The following is a 13,046-nucleotide window of genomic DNA, read 5'->3' as shown; positions in this document are numbered from 1 at the left end:
AATGGTTGGGGAAAGGGTATTATATGGGAAATCTCTGTATCTTTCCCTCAGTTTTGCTGTGACCTAAAGTTGCTTTAAACACTAAAGTCTATTTAAAAGAAAGAAATGCCAGAGAATACTTGGAAAAATCTTGTCTGTTACATTTCAGGCTAAGGGAGGAAAAGGACACCCACCAAGTCTTCAAATGGAAGTTTGCCCGAAAAGACCACCTGGACCAAAAAACAAGGCCCCAGACCCTGATAAATTCCCCCTAAGGCTAATGACTTGCAGAATTCTTCGAAACAGCCTTACATGTTCTACTGATTGATAGAGAGTTGTATAAAACCCTAATTCACACAGCATTCAAATTTTGATATTATACTCTAAGGCCACACATTCTCCTAAAATATCTCAGCCACTTTCACAGCAGAAAACAAGTGTTTCCTGATGACTCAGAGCTCTGGGCAACACTGGTCACACTCAACAGCTGATGCTATAGGAGCCAATGTGCATTTGGGTAAGCATGTACAGACACCAGGACCTCTTCTAGAAGGGATACGTTTAAACGTTGAAGCTGATGGTGGTTTATTCCTTTCTCCTCAAATGGGAGGTTTTTGTTGTTGTTGGAAAAAAACCCAACTTATTAAAACCTCTGTATACTAATGGTCTTTTTCAGATAATATCGCCATTAGCAATTGGGTTGAAGTTGTTTTGGGGAAACTACTTCTCACGCAGTGACGTCTGACAGGAAAGCTCACTGGAACTTAGTAGCCAACCCATCGATTCCAAACCCAAGTGGATTATCACTGTGAGAAGAACTCTGGTCCTAAGGCCTCACTTGTGATGACAAGACCATGGCTCTGAGGCACAGCTGGGACAACCCCCACAAAGAAACCCGTGGCCTGACTCCTCAACCAGATCCTAAAATGATTTGCCCCACAGACAATGGTTTCTAGGGATCTAGATCTTACCATACCACTTAATATTCAAAAAAGAAAAAAACCGGAATGTGGGAAATTGAGAAGTTTCAAGAAAACCAAACAGGAGAATTTTGAGGACATTTTATTGTAAAGTATTTGCCATGTTTTCTGCTCATGGATTTGACAAATTCATCACACACCATGTCTGTACATGGCAAGGGAGAGAGTCAGACAAAGACAGGACTTCCTTAGAGGACAGAAGCCAGCCAGGCATGTTCACAGGAGTGCGCTCAGTGGAGAGAGCAGACTTCTGAGCTAGGACCCTGGGATCTACTTACTGCTGTCCTACAGGCTCTGGGACTGTGCCTAAGTCAGGCCACATCGTGTGGTCCACTTCCTCCCCGGCTGAGCTGTGATTAACACCAATCATCCCACAGAGATGTAGGGCAGCCTAATTAAGCCACATTCACTGATTGCAAACCTTTCAAGGGTCTCAGTTGAGAGGTACTCAGGAGAATGCTAGTAGGATTCCTAACCATTAGAGTTTAACACATCAAGTCTGAAGATTGTAAGTACTTTCAAACACACGCAGCCAACAGATGCACGCCACTTACCACAGTAAGTGTAGATGTGGTTCGACTCCAGGAAACGGACCTTTAAATTATGCAAAACTGCAGGCTCATGTAGATAGCTAAGGGCAGTTAGGTCATTTTCTCCCACCAAGATATCTGGATTCCGCAAAAAGGGCAGCTGGTTGCTTTGGACATCAATAGGGTATTCCCGAATCTAAAGAAATGCAAGTAATAGACACACAAAGGCAGGGTTATGAACCATTTAGCCTGTATCCAATATCCTGTCACATTGGCTAGGATCACGGTCCTGACATGATCATACATGATGAAGACAGATAACCTTCTTTTAAAGATGAGCAAACCGAACAAAGTACTTATGTTGCCCTAAGAGACCAGCCCAGGAGGAAAATTTGCTGGTAACAGAATCCCAGTATATCAAGATAAAAGACTGAATGACAGGAGAGATTCAGGAAGCACAGGATTTAATGACATGTTCTACTGGCTTCTCAAAGAAAAGATACTTACTGAGTCTTGAATCCTGGTCACAACAGGAGTACTGCTCTGTCTCCCATGCAGCCAACCTTCTTCACCCCCATTTAATGCTGATGCCTTCCTCCGCCCCATCATCCAACACGTTCACTTTTTTTTTTTTTTTTGGATTGCCTTATAACAAACTGCTCTCCATAAATGCCCTCCAGGTGTACACATATTCCTCAACATCCTAACAACAAGCAACTCTAGGGCAGGAATTTTACTTTGACCTAACATATAATAGGAGCTCGAGATCTATAGGTGTGTATAATCAGGAAGTCTCAAATGCAAGGTGCTATTCTTATATCCTTAGCATAGCAGCTGGACAGGAGTACTCAAAGATGCTGACAGGTTATGTTTAAAACTGACTCGTGTACACACCTATCTACATAATAGGAGAATCCTGGCTACAGTTTATCATGTCTTACCTAAATTCCTTATAGTGTTGTTAAAAATCATCTGAGAGCTTGTAAAAACAATTTCCCCAAACACTACTTATTCTGGGGTGGGGCCCAGGAATCTGAAATTTTGAAAAATCCACAAGTAGTTCTGCAACAGGTGGTTTACAGATATTTTAAGAACCACGATTCTATAGAAGCCTTTCAAGAAAGTCTACAGACATAGCTTCAATTTACTAGAGGAACAGTTTTTTAAAAGAACATAAATATCAATGTTCTCTCCCATCTCTCCCACTTTTAGATGGTCACACACAACCAGATATTAAGGCATATTAAAACCAGCAAGTTTAATAATGCTGCTAAAATCGGCAGGTAAGTGAAACCTAATAGCAGATCCCGAAATAACAAGCACAGAAGGAAAATTTGTTCAGAAGAATGCTGGAGCAAATGGTTAAAAATGAATTTCCCCTCTAATAGCAGCAGATAAACAAAGCCTTTTAAGGAAAAAGAAAATAGAGCTAGGGTTCTATTCTCATTCCTTCAAAGACCAAAGTAAGTTTTAGGTAAAATACAAAATAATAAATAAAACGCCACTAAAATAAAAAATAAAACTAGTAAGAAAATGTAGTCAGGTAGTTTTAAGAGCTTTGGAAGGAAGTACTTTCAAAGGATGATGCAAAAGCCAGTAGTATGTCACAAAATTTTGTATTTTGACTATAAATGGAATTTTTAAGCCATCATGAAACACACCATGTGCAGAGCAGAGGACAAAGATTCTGCATTACCTAACAGAATTAATCTTAATATCCAAAGTTTTAAGAAGCCAAAAAGAATACCAACACCCCAACAGAAAATTATGCAGAGGCTACGAGCCACAAAAAGTACAAAAGGAACATGAAAAGCTATTTATTCAGTGACATTAACCAAACAGATACAAATAGATTATTAGCATTATATCACATAAGCAAAGGTGTAAAAACTGCCAAGACCTTAAATATGAAGGATGTGGCCCAACAGGTGGGTTGTTTGTGGGTTCGGATTGATGGACCTTTTTGGAAGACAGCTAGCAACACTGGAGTCTGAAACTTTCATGAATAGACTCTTCCTTGGCCTCCAAAGACCATCTTACAAATGAGCCAAGATATCCACAATCAAGAGACAGGAAGGTAACACATGACATATACCTGTATTTAAAGACAAGCAGCTCCCCACAGCATCCTGCTGAATTTACAAAGAGGCATGTTACAGAACAAAACCTAGGATTCCTTTTACTGCAAACTTTATAGAATGACATCCCCACAAATTATCAAGTTACCCATGTAAGCAAGGTTTTCCTTGTACAGGTTCCTGTTGGGGGTTTGTGTGTTAATCAAGGCCATTCTCTTTTTCATGCAAAGGTGACTCCATACGGGAGACCAGTAAACTAGCTATCCTGAACAGGACACAAAATTTCCAAAAGGTGGGCAACAAGGGGAAACAGAACATGTTGAGATTTTAAGTTCTAGAGGTGATGGTCCCCTTCATCTCTGGCCGAGTTACAGGTGTCACTGGGACTCTAACCCGACCCTCCCACTCTGAGTCTTTCTGAAGACTTCCCCATGGAGATTCATGTTACCCCCCCCCCCCCAGAGAAAGGAGCACGTTCACTCTGCATGTGTGGCTCTCCACAGCACCCCCCTACCACCGGCACAGGACGTAGCCAAGTGCAGAACCACAAAGCTCACCTAGATCAACCCCTCATTTCTCAGATTAGAAAGCCGGGGCCTGAGCTCAGAGTCTTTAAACCCTGAGACAGAAATGCTAGTCCTTCCATATTTCCTCACATGAATATTTCCCTCAAAAAATCTCCCCCAAGTGCGGAGGGAAAGGCGTATGCAATTTTGTGAAAATATGGTCCACAAATAAGCCAGTGGCACTGGTTATAGGGAAATAGAGAAGTAAAATGCCCAGAGCAGTCACCAAGATGTAGGAGGGGCAAACTCATGATTCAAGGATGATTTTGTGGTGTGTGTTCGTCCAGAGGGAAGCAGGGAATGAGTAACTTAAGATTTTTTTAAAATAGGATTTTGATTCCCACACTGATGTTAGTATCGAACATTTACAGCTAATGTGGTTTTACTAGAAATCTAAGCATTTAGGATGTGATCAAGGACCATGAACACTTTCTGGCATAGAAGACTTCACTATGGGGGCGCCTGGGTGGCGCAGTCGGTTAAGCGTCCGACTTCAGCCAGGTCACGATCTCGCGGTCCGTGAGTTCGAGCCCCGCGTCGGGCTCTGGGCTGATGGCCCGGAGCCTGGAGCCTGTTTCCGATTCTGTGTCTCCCTCTCTCTCTGCCCCTCCCCCGTTCATGCTCTCTGTCCCAAAAATAAATAAAAAATGTTGAAAAAAAAATTAAAAAAAAGAAGACTTCACTATGTAACAACAAGGCCTTTGGAGGTGAGGAAGAGGTTTGAGGTTAACTCATCATAATATTGAATTCTCTGTCACCCACCTGGAATGAATCTCAACCTTCCCCTTGAGACTAGGAAGAGAGGGGCATCTCTCACGTCCGTCCCTACCTAGCATACTGGGACTAACCAAAACTTGAGAATACAGAAGAAGTAGTTAGGGGATTAAGTCCATATCTGCACTTTCCACTAAGGTAGCATAGGGAAATTACATCTGTTGAAATTAAGTACAGTTAAAATTTCTCAGTGTCTCAGCCACACTAGTCATATTTCAAGGGCTCAACAGACACATGTGGCCAGTGACCACCACACTAGACAATACAGACAGACAACATTCTACTATAGCACAGTCATCCTTTGGAAAGCATTGGTCCAGATTGCTCTATACTCTATGGGTCTATGGTTTTAGAATACTTAGCTGAATGTCTGATTTTGTTTCATGACCTCTCTCATACCAATTCATATCCATGTTACATTACACAGAACCATATAAATAGAATATAACCATAAAAGTATCTTTGAATGACAGCTCCCAACACAAGGACCTAGAGCTAATAAGAAGCACATATGGTAGATAAAGGCAACTTCTTGCTCCTACTCTACACATACAGCTAAGACATCCAGACAAAAGATAAGCTAGTAAAAACAGGGTTACCAGCTGGCAAGAGGTTGGTGTTAACACAAGAGCTACACACATCATCCTCTAGTGGCAATGGTACCCAACTAGGAGACGAGGGGGGTAGAGAACCATGGTGGAGCATTTAGGTAGGTCTCTACCATGGCAAATGTTCCTGCTTTGTGAAGTCAACAAGAAACTCCCAAGTAGCTGCCCAAAAGGGTTTCAAGAAGAGTGTGGATTTGGGGGGAGTGTCTAAAAGAGTGCCATGGGGGTAGAGTCAAGTATCTCACCAAATTTCTAAAGATTCCTGGCCTTGACTTTTTTATATTCTCATCCTGATAACACTTCATGTATTACATTCATTACAAGCGAGACAAATTTCCACAGATGCACGGATGTATAACAAGCCCTCGCATAGAATTGCTCGGTTGTTTTTAATAATGAATGATACAAGTAATTAAGAAAATGGCCATAAAAAAAAAACAGAATTAAGAAGTTTGAATTTTAGGGGTGCCTGGGTGGCTCAGTCAGTTAAATGTCTTACTTCAGCTCAGGTCATGATCTCACCGTTTGCGGGTTCAAGCCCTGAGTTGGGCTCTGTGCTGACAGCTCAGAGCCTGGAATCTGCTTCCTATTCTGTGTTTCCTTCTCTCTCTGCCCCTTCCCTGCTCACACTCTGCCTCTCAAAAATAAACATTGAAAAAAAATTTTTTTAAATATGGAGTCCAAGTTAATCTTTCGATTTCAATTTATTGCAGGAAACACAACTGACACACTGTTAGAATCCTGGAATCTCAATATGGCTTTTGACTTGGGGTCTCTCAGCCATGAACAATCCAGGCCGTCCTGCATGGGTTAAATCCAGAATTCCTCAACCTCCACCATCTTTACCTAGGACAGAGGGTGGGGTGGGGTGGGTGCTGGCCACCCTGTGCACCACAGCAACCTGCTAGATGCCAGGAGCAGACCTTCCTCCTCAGTCGTGACAGCCTAAAATGTACCCAGACGTTGCAAAATCTCCCTTGTCCAGGGGGGAGGGGAGTGCAGGGAGAGCAGAGGCAAAAAAAAAAAAAAAAAAAAAAATATCACGGTTCACCCATCTCTAAGCAAAAGCAGCCAGGCAAAGTATCCTCACTGATGGAAGAGATCACAGATACAGAGAAGGAAAAGGGCAATTACAGGAAGGACACAGATGGTGGTGAGGATTACATAACAGTGTCCATGTACTTAATGCCCTGGATGGTATACTTAGAAAAATGGTGAAGATGGCATTTTTATGTTAGATGTATTTTACAATAATTTTTTTTTTTATTTTGAAAGAGAGAGACAGAGCAAGAGGAGGGAAAGGGCAGGGAGAAAGAGAATCCCAAGCAGGCTTCGCACCATCAGCACAGAACCCAACACAGGGGTCAAATTCACGAATTGTGAGATCACGACCTGAGCCAAAACCAAGAGTTGGACGCTCAGCTGACTAAGCCCCCCTGGCACCCTGACAATAAAAATATTTTTTATTAAAACAAATTACAGCCTACCTCAAGCAAGATAACTAATTACATCAGTAATATTACTAATATTTACATGCAAGTTTTTATAACTTTACATGTTTTTTGTATGCATACAATATAAACATGATAACAGTCTTCATGTTATCCTTGCCAACCAAAGACAGTCTCAAGTGTAGATTACTGAGCAGTAGAGAGCAAAAAATTAGGTGACCAAATATTAACAGAAATAACCAGTAGAACAGAAAGAAAAAAACTGGTCGTCAAAATCGCCTGCACGAAGTTGTACTGCGACTAGAGTATTGGCCACTCTTAGCTCTGGTTTCACGAGATGTGCACACAGGTGACACTTGACCTGAACTGGGCTGACAAGCCCTGTGGGCATTCTCAGGATGCCCAGGGCTGAGGGCATCAACGGTCAAGTGCAGGGGTCCTCGTTCTTCTGCAACATTTGCTTCCTGCCATAAAGAACCAAGTTTGTCATCTCCTAATAGCCAGGCACATTTGGCCCTGTCCTTCGACCTGAGTAGGAGGGGCCTTTCCCTGGACCCTTCATCTTCAAGGGTTCCATCATCTTCAACACAAAATAGAAGCTTACTGAACACACGATCGTGCTGCCACTTGGGATCAAGCTTCCGTGGGGACACATCTGAGCCCTGCAATCGTCAACGTACACTCCTGGGACGAACACCTTGGCCCCTGGGGAAAAGGTCTCGCGGCACGCCTCTTGCCACATGTCCCTGAAGGAAGGTAATGGCATCCAGGTGCCCCGAAGGTCTGCCAACTGTACCCCCACCAATGTCAGAGACACACACTGCTCAGGGGTGTGGGGAGGAAGCGGACAGGAAAGAGGCAGAGAGAGGACAGGCCAATGAGCGTGTTGATCTCTCCTTTCAGAGGGCACAACTGCAAACAAAATTCACACGAGGAGATCTCATTTCCCAGCCACACCCCGTGTCTAATTCCCGGCTTCTCCACAGGCACTCACAAATTAGTACAGTATCTGCAACCACAGCAACGTGACGTGAGTAGTTTGCAATACTCAACAATTCACGGCCCTCTTCAATTTGTTTATATATAGGTAGAGGCACAACATGCTTCAAGATCATGGTTCTTGACAATGGCAGCTACATGGAGACTGAAGAGTAGAGAGTTGCAAATATATCTTTAAGACGTTAAAGGTTTTCATTTCCAAAAATTAGAAAGGTCAGTTTTACTTTATTTTTGATAAAGCAGGCCTTTAGTGTTAGACACACACAGGCTACATCCATCCTCTCGCCCTGGCCCCACCTACGTTCCAGGGCTTGGGTGTGCCGAGACACAGGTGCCACACGGCCCCCTCCTTCAGGCTCACGTGTACCCATCTTCCTCTCACGCACACTCCCGCAGGACCTTGGGTACAGGGAGTACTCCCCACCAAGTGGCTGCAGGACACTGGATAGGAACTCCAGTGGGAAACAATTGAAAAGCAAAACCATGGAAACGGGGAGTTTTCCCTGCCACTAGAGGGCAGGAGTCTGTAAGGGAGGCGGAGGCCGGCGAGGGAAGGCTGCCTGGTATCTCTCTATCCGAGGCAAACAAGGGAGCTACATGCATCATCAAGGTCAGTCTACACCAAGACGCTTGATCCAGTAAAGGCAGCACTGTGCTAAGGGTCGGCACACCTAGATACCTGGCACCCATCACAGCTGTGGGGAGAAGAGAGGACACTATCCTTTTCCAACAAGTTTCCCACAGGCTTAAATATAAAATACCTTACATTGTGCTCAGTGAGACAAGCCAGACACAGGAGGACCAAAAGTCTAGGATTCCACTTCTAGGAGTTCCCCAAGCAGCCCAACTGAGAGAGACACAGTGGAGTGGAACTATCAGGGCTGCAGGCAAGTGGGGAGTTTCGGTTTTGCAAGATCAAGAGTTCTGGACATGGATGGTGGTGATGGTGGGCACGACCACGTGGAAATACTTTATGCCACTGAACTGTGAACTTAAGAATGGTTACCATGGTCGATTTTATGTTTTGTGTACTTGACCACAACAACAAGCAGGCAGCAACCAAGAAGAAACCTCTTCGAGAACACCAAGGAGCCTGACCACCTTGAGCAGAACACAGGGGAGCAGTAAGGTAGAAGCTGGGAGTTAAGAACACTGTTCTCCAGAACAGAATTTCTTTTCCTCCTTTGCCACCGCAGTTAAACCCACACTCTTGGACAGGAGGGCGATGGTGGGGAAACCACCAGGTGGATTTTCCAGCCAGCCTCGTACATCAAGGAAGGTCTCAGCTGCAGAGTAGATGTTCTCCAAGCTTGCAGAGGCCAGTCCTCTAACTTCTGCCCTCCTGCCTCTGGTCCACAGCTCAGGTTAGTCACTCCTAGGGACCACTCAGAGCCCGCTCTGGACAAACCAGTTTGCGAGTGACCTGGACAGAGCTAGGTGTTCAGAGTCCATTATTTCTCAAGAGCTGCTCATGTGTAGCTCCAGGCATCCCTTCTGACTGCACGCTGACTGGCCACATAGCAGGGTGGGGGGCTCCCGGGCAGCTGCTAGGATTAGTCATGCTGGGCAGACTTTTGGCCGGGGAGGCACACACCTGCTCTGTTTCAGCGGCACAGCAGATCCTTCTTCACTACCTCCATATAACCCTTTAAAAACACTCACCCACTTAAAAGATCAACTAAAATGAAATCTGTCGGAATAGAAGTTACAGCCTTCAAGTGGGGGAAACCAATTTCATTTTGTTTTGGTCACGGGGTGGGATATTATTCAACACAGTCAACAGTATTCCATCTGCTGGGAATTTTTTTTTTCTTGCCTCAACCCTTCCTGCCAGGAAGGGAAAGGTGAGGCATGCACACCTTGGTGTAAAAAATTTAACAGACTCACTGTCCCAGTTTTACCAAGTGATAGGCTTGGGGAGGGGGCTGCAAACAGAGGATGGCAGGAGGAGAGTTCCCTCTTTCTACTAATCTGTGAGTTAATCACCAACCACAGTAGGTACTATGTGGGCAAAGTGTTAGACAAGGTCTATTTCTCAAGTAGGTCATCACTAACTACAAAGACAAGACCAAGATGCCTGAAGGAAGAAACAGCCAGACAGTAAATGATCAAAGGCTAAAAGACATGGTACAAACGTCTCACACCAGTGCCGCCAGCCTTCCCCCCAAGCAATGCCTGCTCTTGCAGCCCCTCCAACTTAACCCATCCCAAAGCCACTTCTTGGTTTCTTCCTGCCACTTCCTTCAAAACCTGTTCCTCATATGAAATCTAAAACAATTGAGTGATTTCATGTGCCATTCATCTCGGTCAGTGGGACTTATTTCACTTAGCAGAACACCCAGCGCATAAGGTATAAACTTGTCCAGTCACTAGGCTGTACACCTGCAACAAACCCCGCAGCCCAAATGACCTCTGCCTGTGTCCTCAGCCCACCCATCTGACCCCTTGCCTTCAAGGCCTTCCAGGTACACAGGCCTCCTTTCCTTCAACACACCCCAAGGGAACACACCACAGCCTGGGGCCACTGGCACACACAACTTCCGCTGGGACACTCTGTTCTCTCATTCCCCACCCCCCACCCAGTCTTCTGCTGGCTCCTTCCCATGACCCCTTCAACACCTTCACCTCACCCCACACCTTATCCACAAGCTTCTGTGCCTAATGCCATGTGTCACAACACTTTGCTGGACTTCCGTGACCTCCCCCAAATGACAGGGCCACATATACCTCCATGACCCAGCACAGTCCAAGTATTCAAGTATTTGTAGAATGCACACAACAGAGAAGGGTAGTCACACAAAAGGCTCACAAAAAGCAGAAAATCGGACAGTACAAGAGGAAGATTTCAGTTAACCACCTTGTCTTCCTTCTGAATGAAGCCACATGAAAGTCAACTACTAAAGAACTCGTGCTGCACAGCTAACACATGTGGAGTGCTGTGTGCCAGGCACTATTCTAAGGACATGTCACATAGGTCATTTTATTCTCATAAGCCCCCTAGATCAACTTTCACTCCCCTGTAACCGATGAAGTAACAAGCACAGCAAGAGTGCTAACTCACCCAAAGGCACAGAGCTAACAATGGATGAGCCAGGATGCCAATCCCCAGATAGGCTGGGGTCCAGAACCAGTGCTCTGACCACTCTACCATGCACTGTCTCTTATGGTGCCTCCTTGTCACCTCCCACTGACACCACAGCCCCATGAAGGGAACCCTCCTACTCTACTGAGCAGATTCTTGCCTTGGCCACCGGCGATCTCTTAGCTACAACACCAGTGGGCACTTATGGGACAGCCACAGCACAGTTTTACAGTTTGCCAGTAGCAACAGAAAGATGCCAGGGACTCAGCGGCTCCACTCTGCAGGGGAAACTCAAGCCCGCCATCTACCAGCCAGCCCTGTGCTCCCCGCTCCCACCACCTGCACTTACCGTTTCATCTTCCAGTCTGAGCTGGAGGCTCGCGTCTCCCTCCTTGTAGTCCTTGGTTAACTCGGCTGAGCGCCACACTTCATCAGGGTCAGGGATCCAGACCCTCGTGTACTGGAAGATTAAAACAAGAAACTCCGATAAAGCTTTCAGGTTTCTACTTATGTGTCGCTACCTACGAGGGGTCCTCCAGAGAAGTTATAAGGCCATCTGGACACCTCTTCCTTCTCATTTCAAAACACAAGATGGTCTAATACCATGACAACAGGTAAGTAACCCACGGGAGTGGGGACAGAGGGCACTTTATAGATCCTAAGAGAACACCACATCTAATTATAATTCTCCCAGCAAGACTGCCAGGCCAGCATCTGGTTACATCCACCAGAGCTCTGCACCATCATCTCAAGGGTGGTACAAAAGAGCAATGTCAGAGGCAGCGTCCAGGCAACAAAGAACAGAACAACACATGCCAAGACTGAGACAGGAGAGCCAATCTTCAAATCCTGGGAACCTCTGCTCTGATATGCTGCATTCGGGGACAAAGCCATTTTCCCGCAGAAGTGAAACAGAGTGGTCAGCAAATCGAAAGTGTATTTACATATTCCTAAGTCGTCAGCAACCTCAATTTATTTGTGCATTCTTTGAGCCACAAACATACCCCAAAAAATCCCCCTCCACCTCCCCCAGCAGCTAGGAGATCTGCGAAGTCATTAAGCTGGAGAACTCCTAGCAGGGAAGAATACAGCCCTTGGTAAGTGAATAAGCCCTCTCCATCCACCTGGGGGGGGGGGGGGGGGAGGCCCCGACTGCACACTACAATCACCTGGGAACGTGAAAATACCCAGTCCGAGTTCCACCTCAGACTAGCTCAGAACAGGAGGAGACAGGAGCGCCCCAGGCCAGTGGCACATACAGCCGTGGACACCACATGTCTGATGCATCTGGACCTGTCGGCGGCTGCTCTTGACAGCACTCCTCATGCCTGTCAGACAACTGTCTCCATCTCGTAGGTATGTCATCACCACAGGGCCCCTTTGCTTTCAACCTGGCTACGGGTGCACCCGCGCACAGTGTCGTGGCCACAGAACCTTCTCAGCAATCCTGAAACCAACAGCTCTTAGGACTGAAAGGCCAGCCAGAATGTGTGCCTGGGTCAGTATAACCAACCCTGTGGAGTGATGACTCCATGCCCTGACCTTGTGGTCAGTCAGCTGCCCGGGCACAAGCAGCTGGCAGGCTTTAATTTTAGTCCTGCCATCCCCCCCCCAATTTTTTTTTTCACATGGTATTTTCCTCCAGATGGTCACTGACCCTTCATTTTGTTTTTTAACACTTATTTTTGAGGGGGGTTGGGGGAGGGAAGGGCAGAGAGAGAGAGAGAGAGAGAGAGAATGAATCCGAAGCAGGCTCCAGGCTCTGAGCTGTCTGGGCAAAGCCTGATGCAGAGCTCAAACCCATGAACTGTGAGATCGTGACCTGAGCCAAAGTCAGAAGCTCCAACTACTGAGCCACCCAGGTGCCCGGCTGACCCTGCCTGCACTGGTCTCTAGTTCAGTATCAAGGAGAGTGACTCATCAATACTCATTAGTGGGAAAGCAAACCACCACCAATTTGCATCCCTGGTGTCCCAGCTCAGGATACAAAGCCAGAGTC

The 13,046-nt window shown here is 45.8% G+C and overlaps 1 protein-coding gene across 1 annotated transcript in view; it reads right to left on the bottom strand.

Annotated features, from left to right (window-relative positions):
- MYO5B (myosin VB) overlaps positions 1-13,046 on the bottom strand; it is a 341,711-nt gene that overhangs the window by 186,290 nt on the left and 142,375 nt on the right. The window contains exons 2-3 of the mRNA XM_049620078.1: positions 11,397-11,507; positions 1,514-1,685 (exon numbers count right to left, since the gene is read on the bottom strand). Coding sequence (XP_049476035.1) covers positions 1,514-1,685; positions 11,397-11,507 — 283 coding nt within the window. The remainder of the gene's footprint in view (positions 1-1,513; positions 1,686-11,396; positions 11,508-13,046) is intronic.

Source organism: Panthera uncia (assembly GCF_023721935.1).
Source record: "Panthera uncia isolate 11264 chromosome D3 unlocalized genomic scaffold, Puncia_PCG_1.0 HiC_scaffold_8, whole genome shotgun sequence".
Lineage (NCBI taxonomy): Eukaryota > Metazoa > Chordata > Mammalia > Carnivora > Felidae > Panthera > Panthera uncia.
The sequence above is the reverse complement of the archived record's forward strand: the minus strand, read 5'-3'. Positions and strand labels throughout refer to the sequence as shown.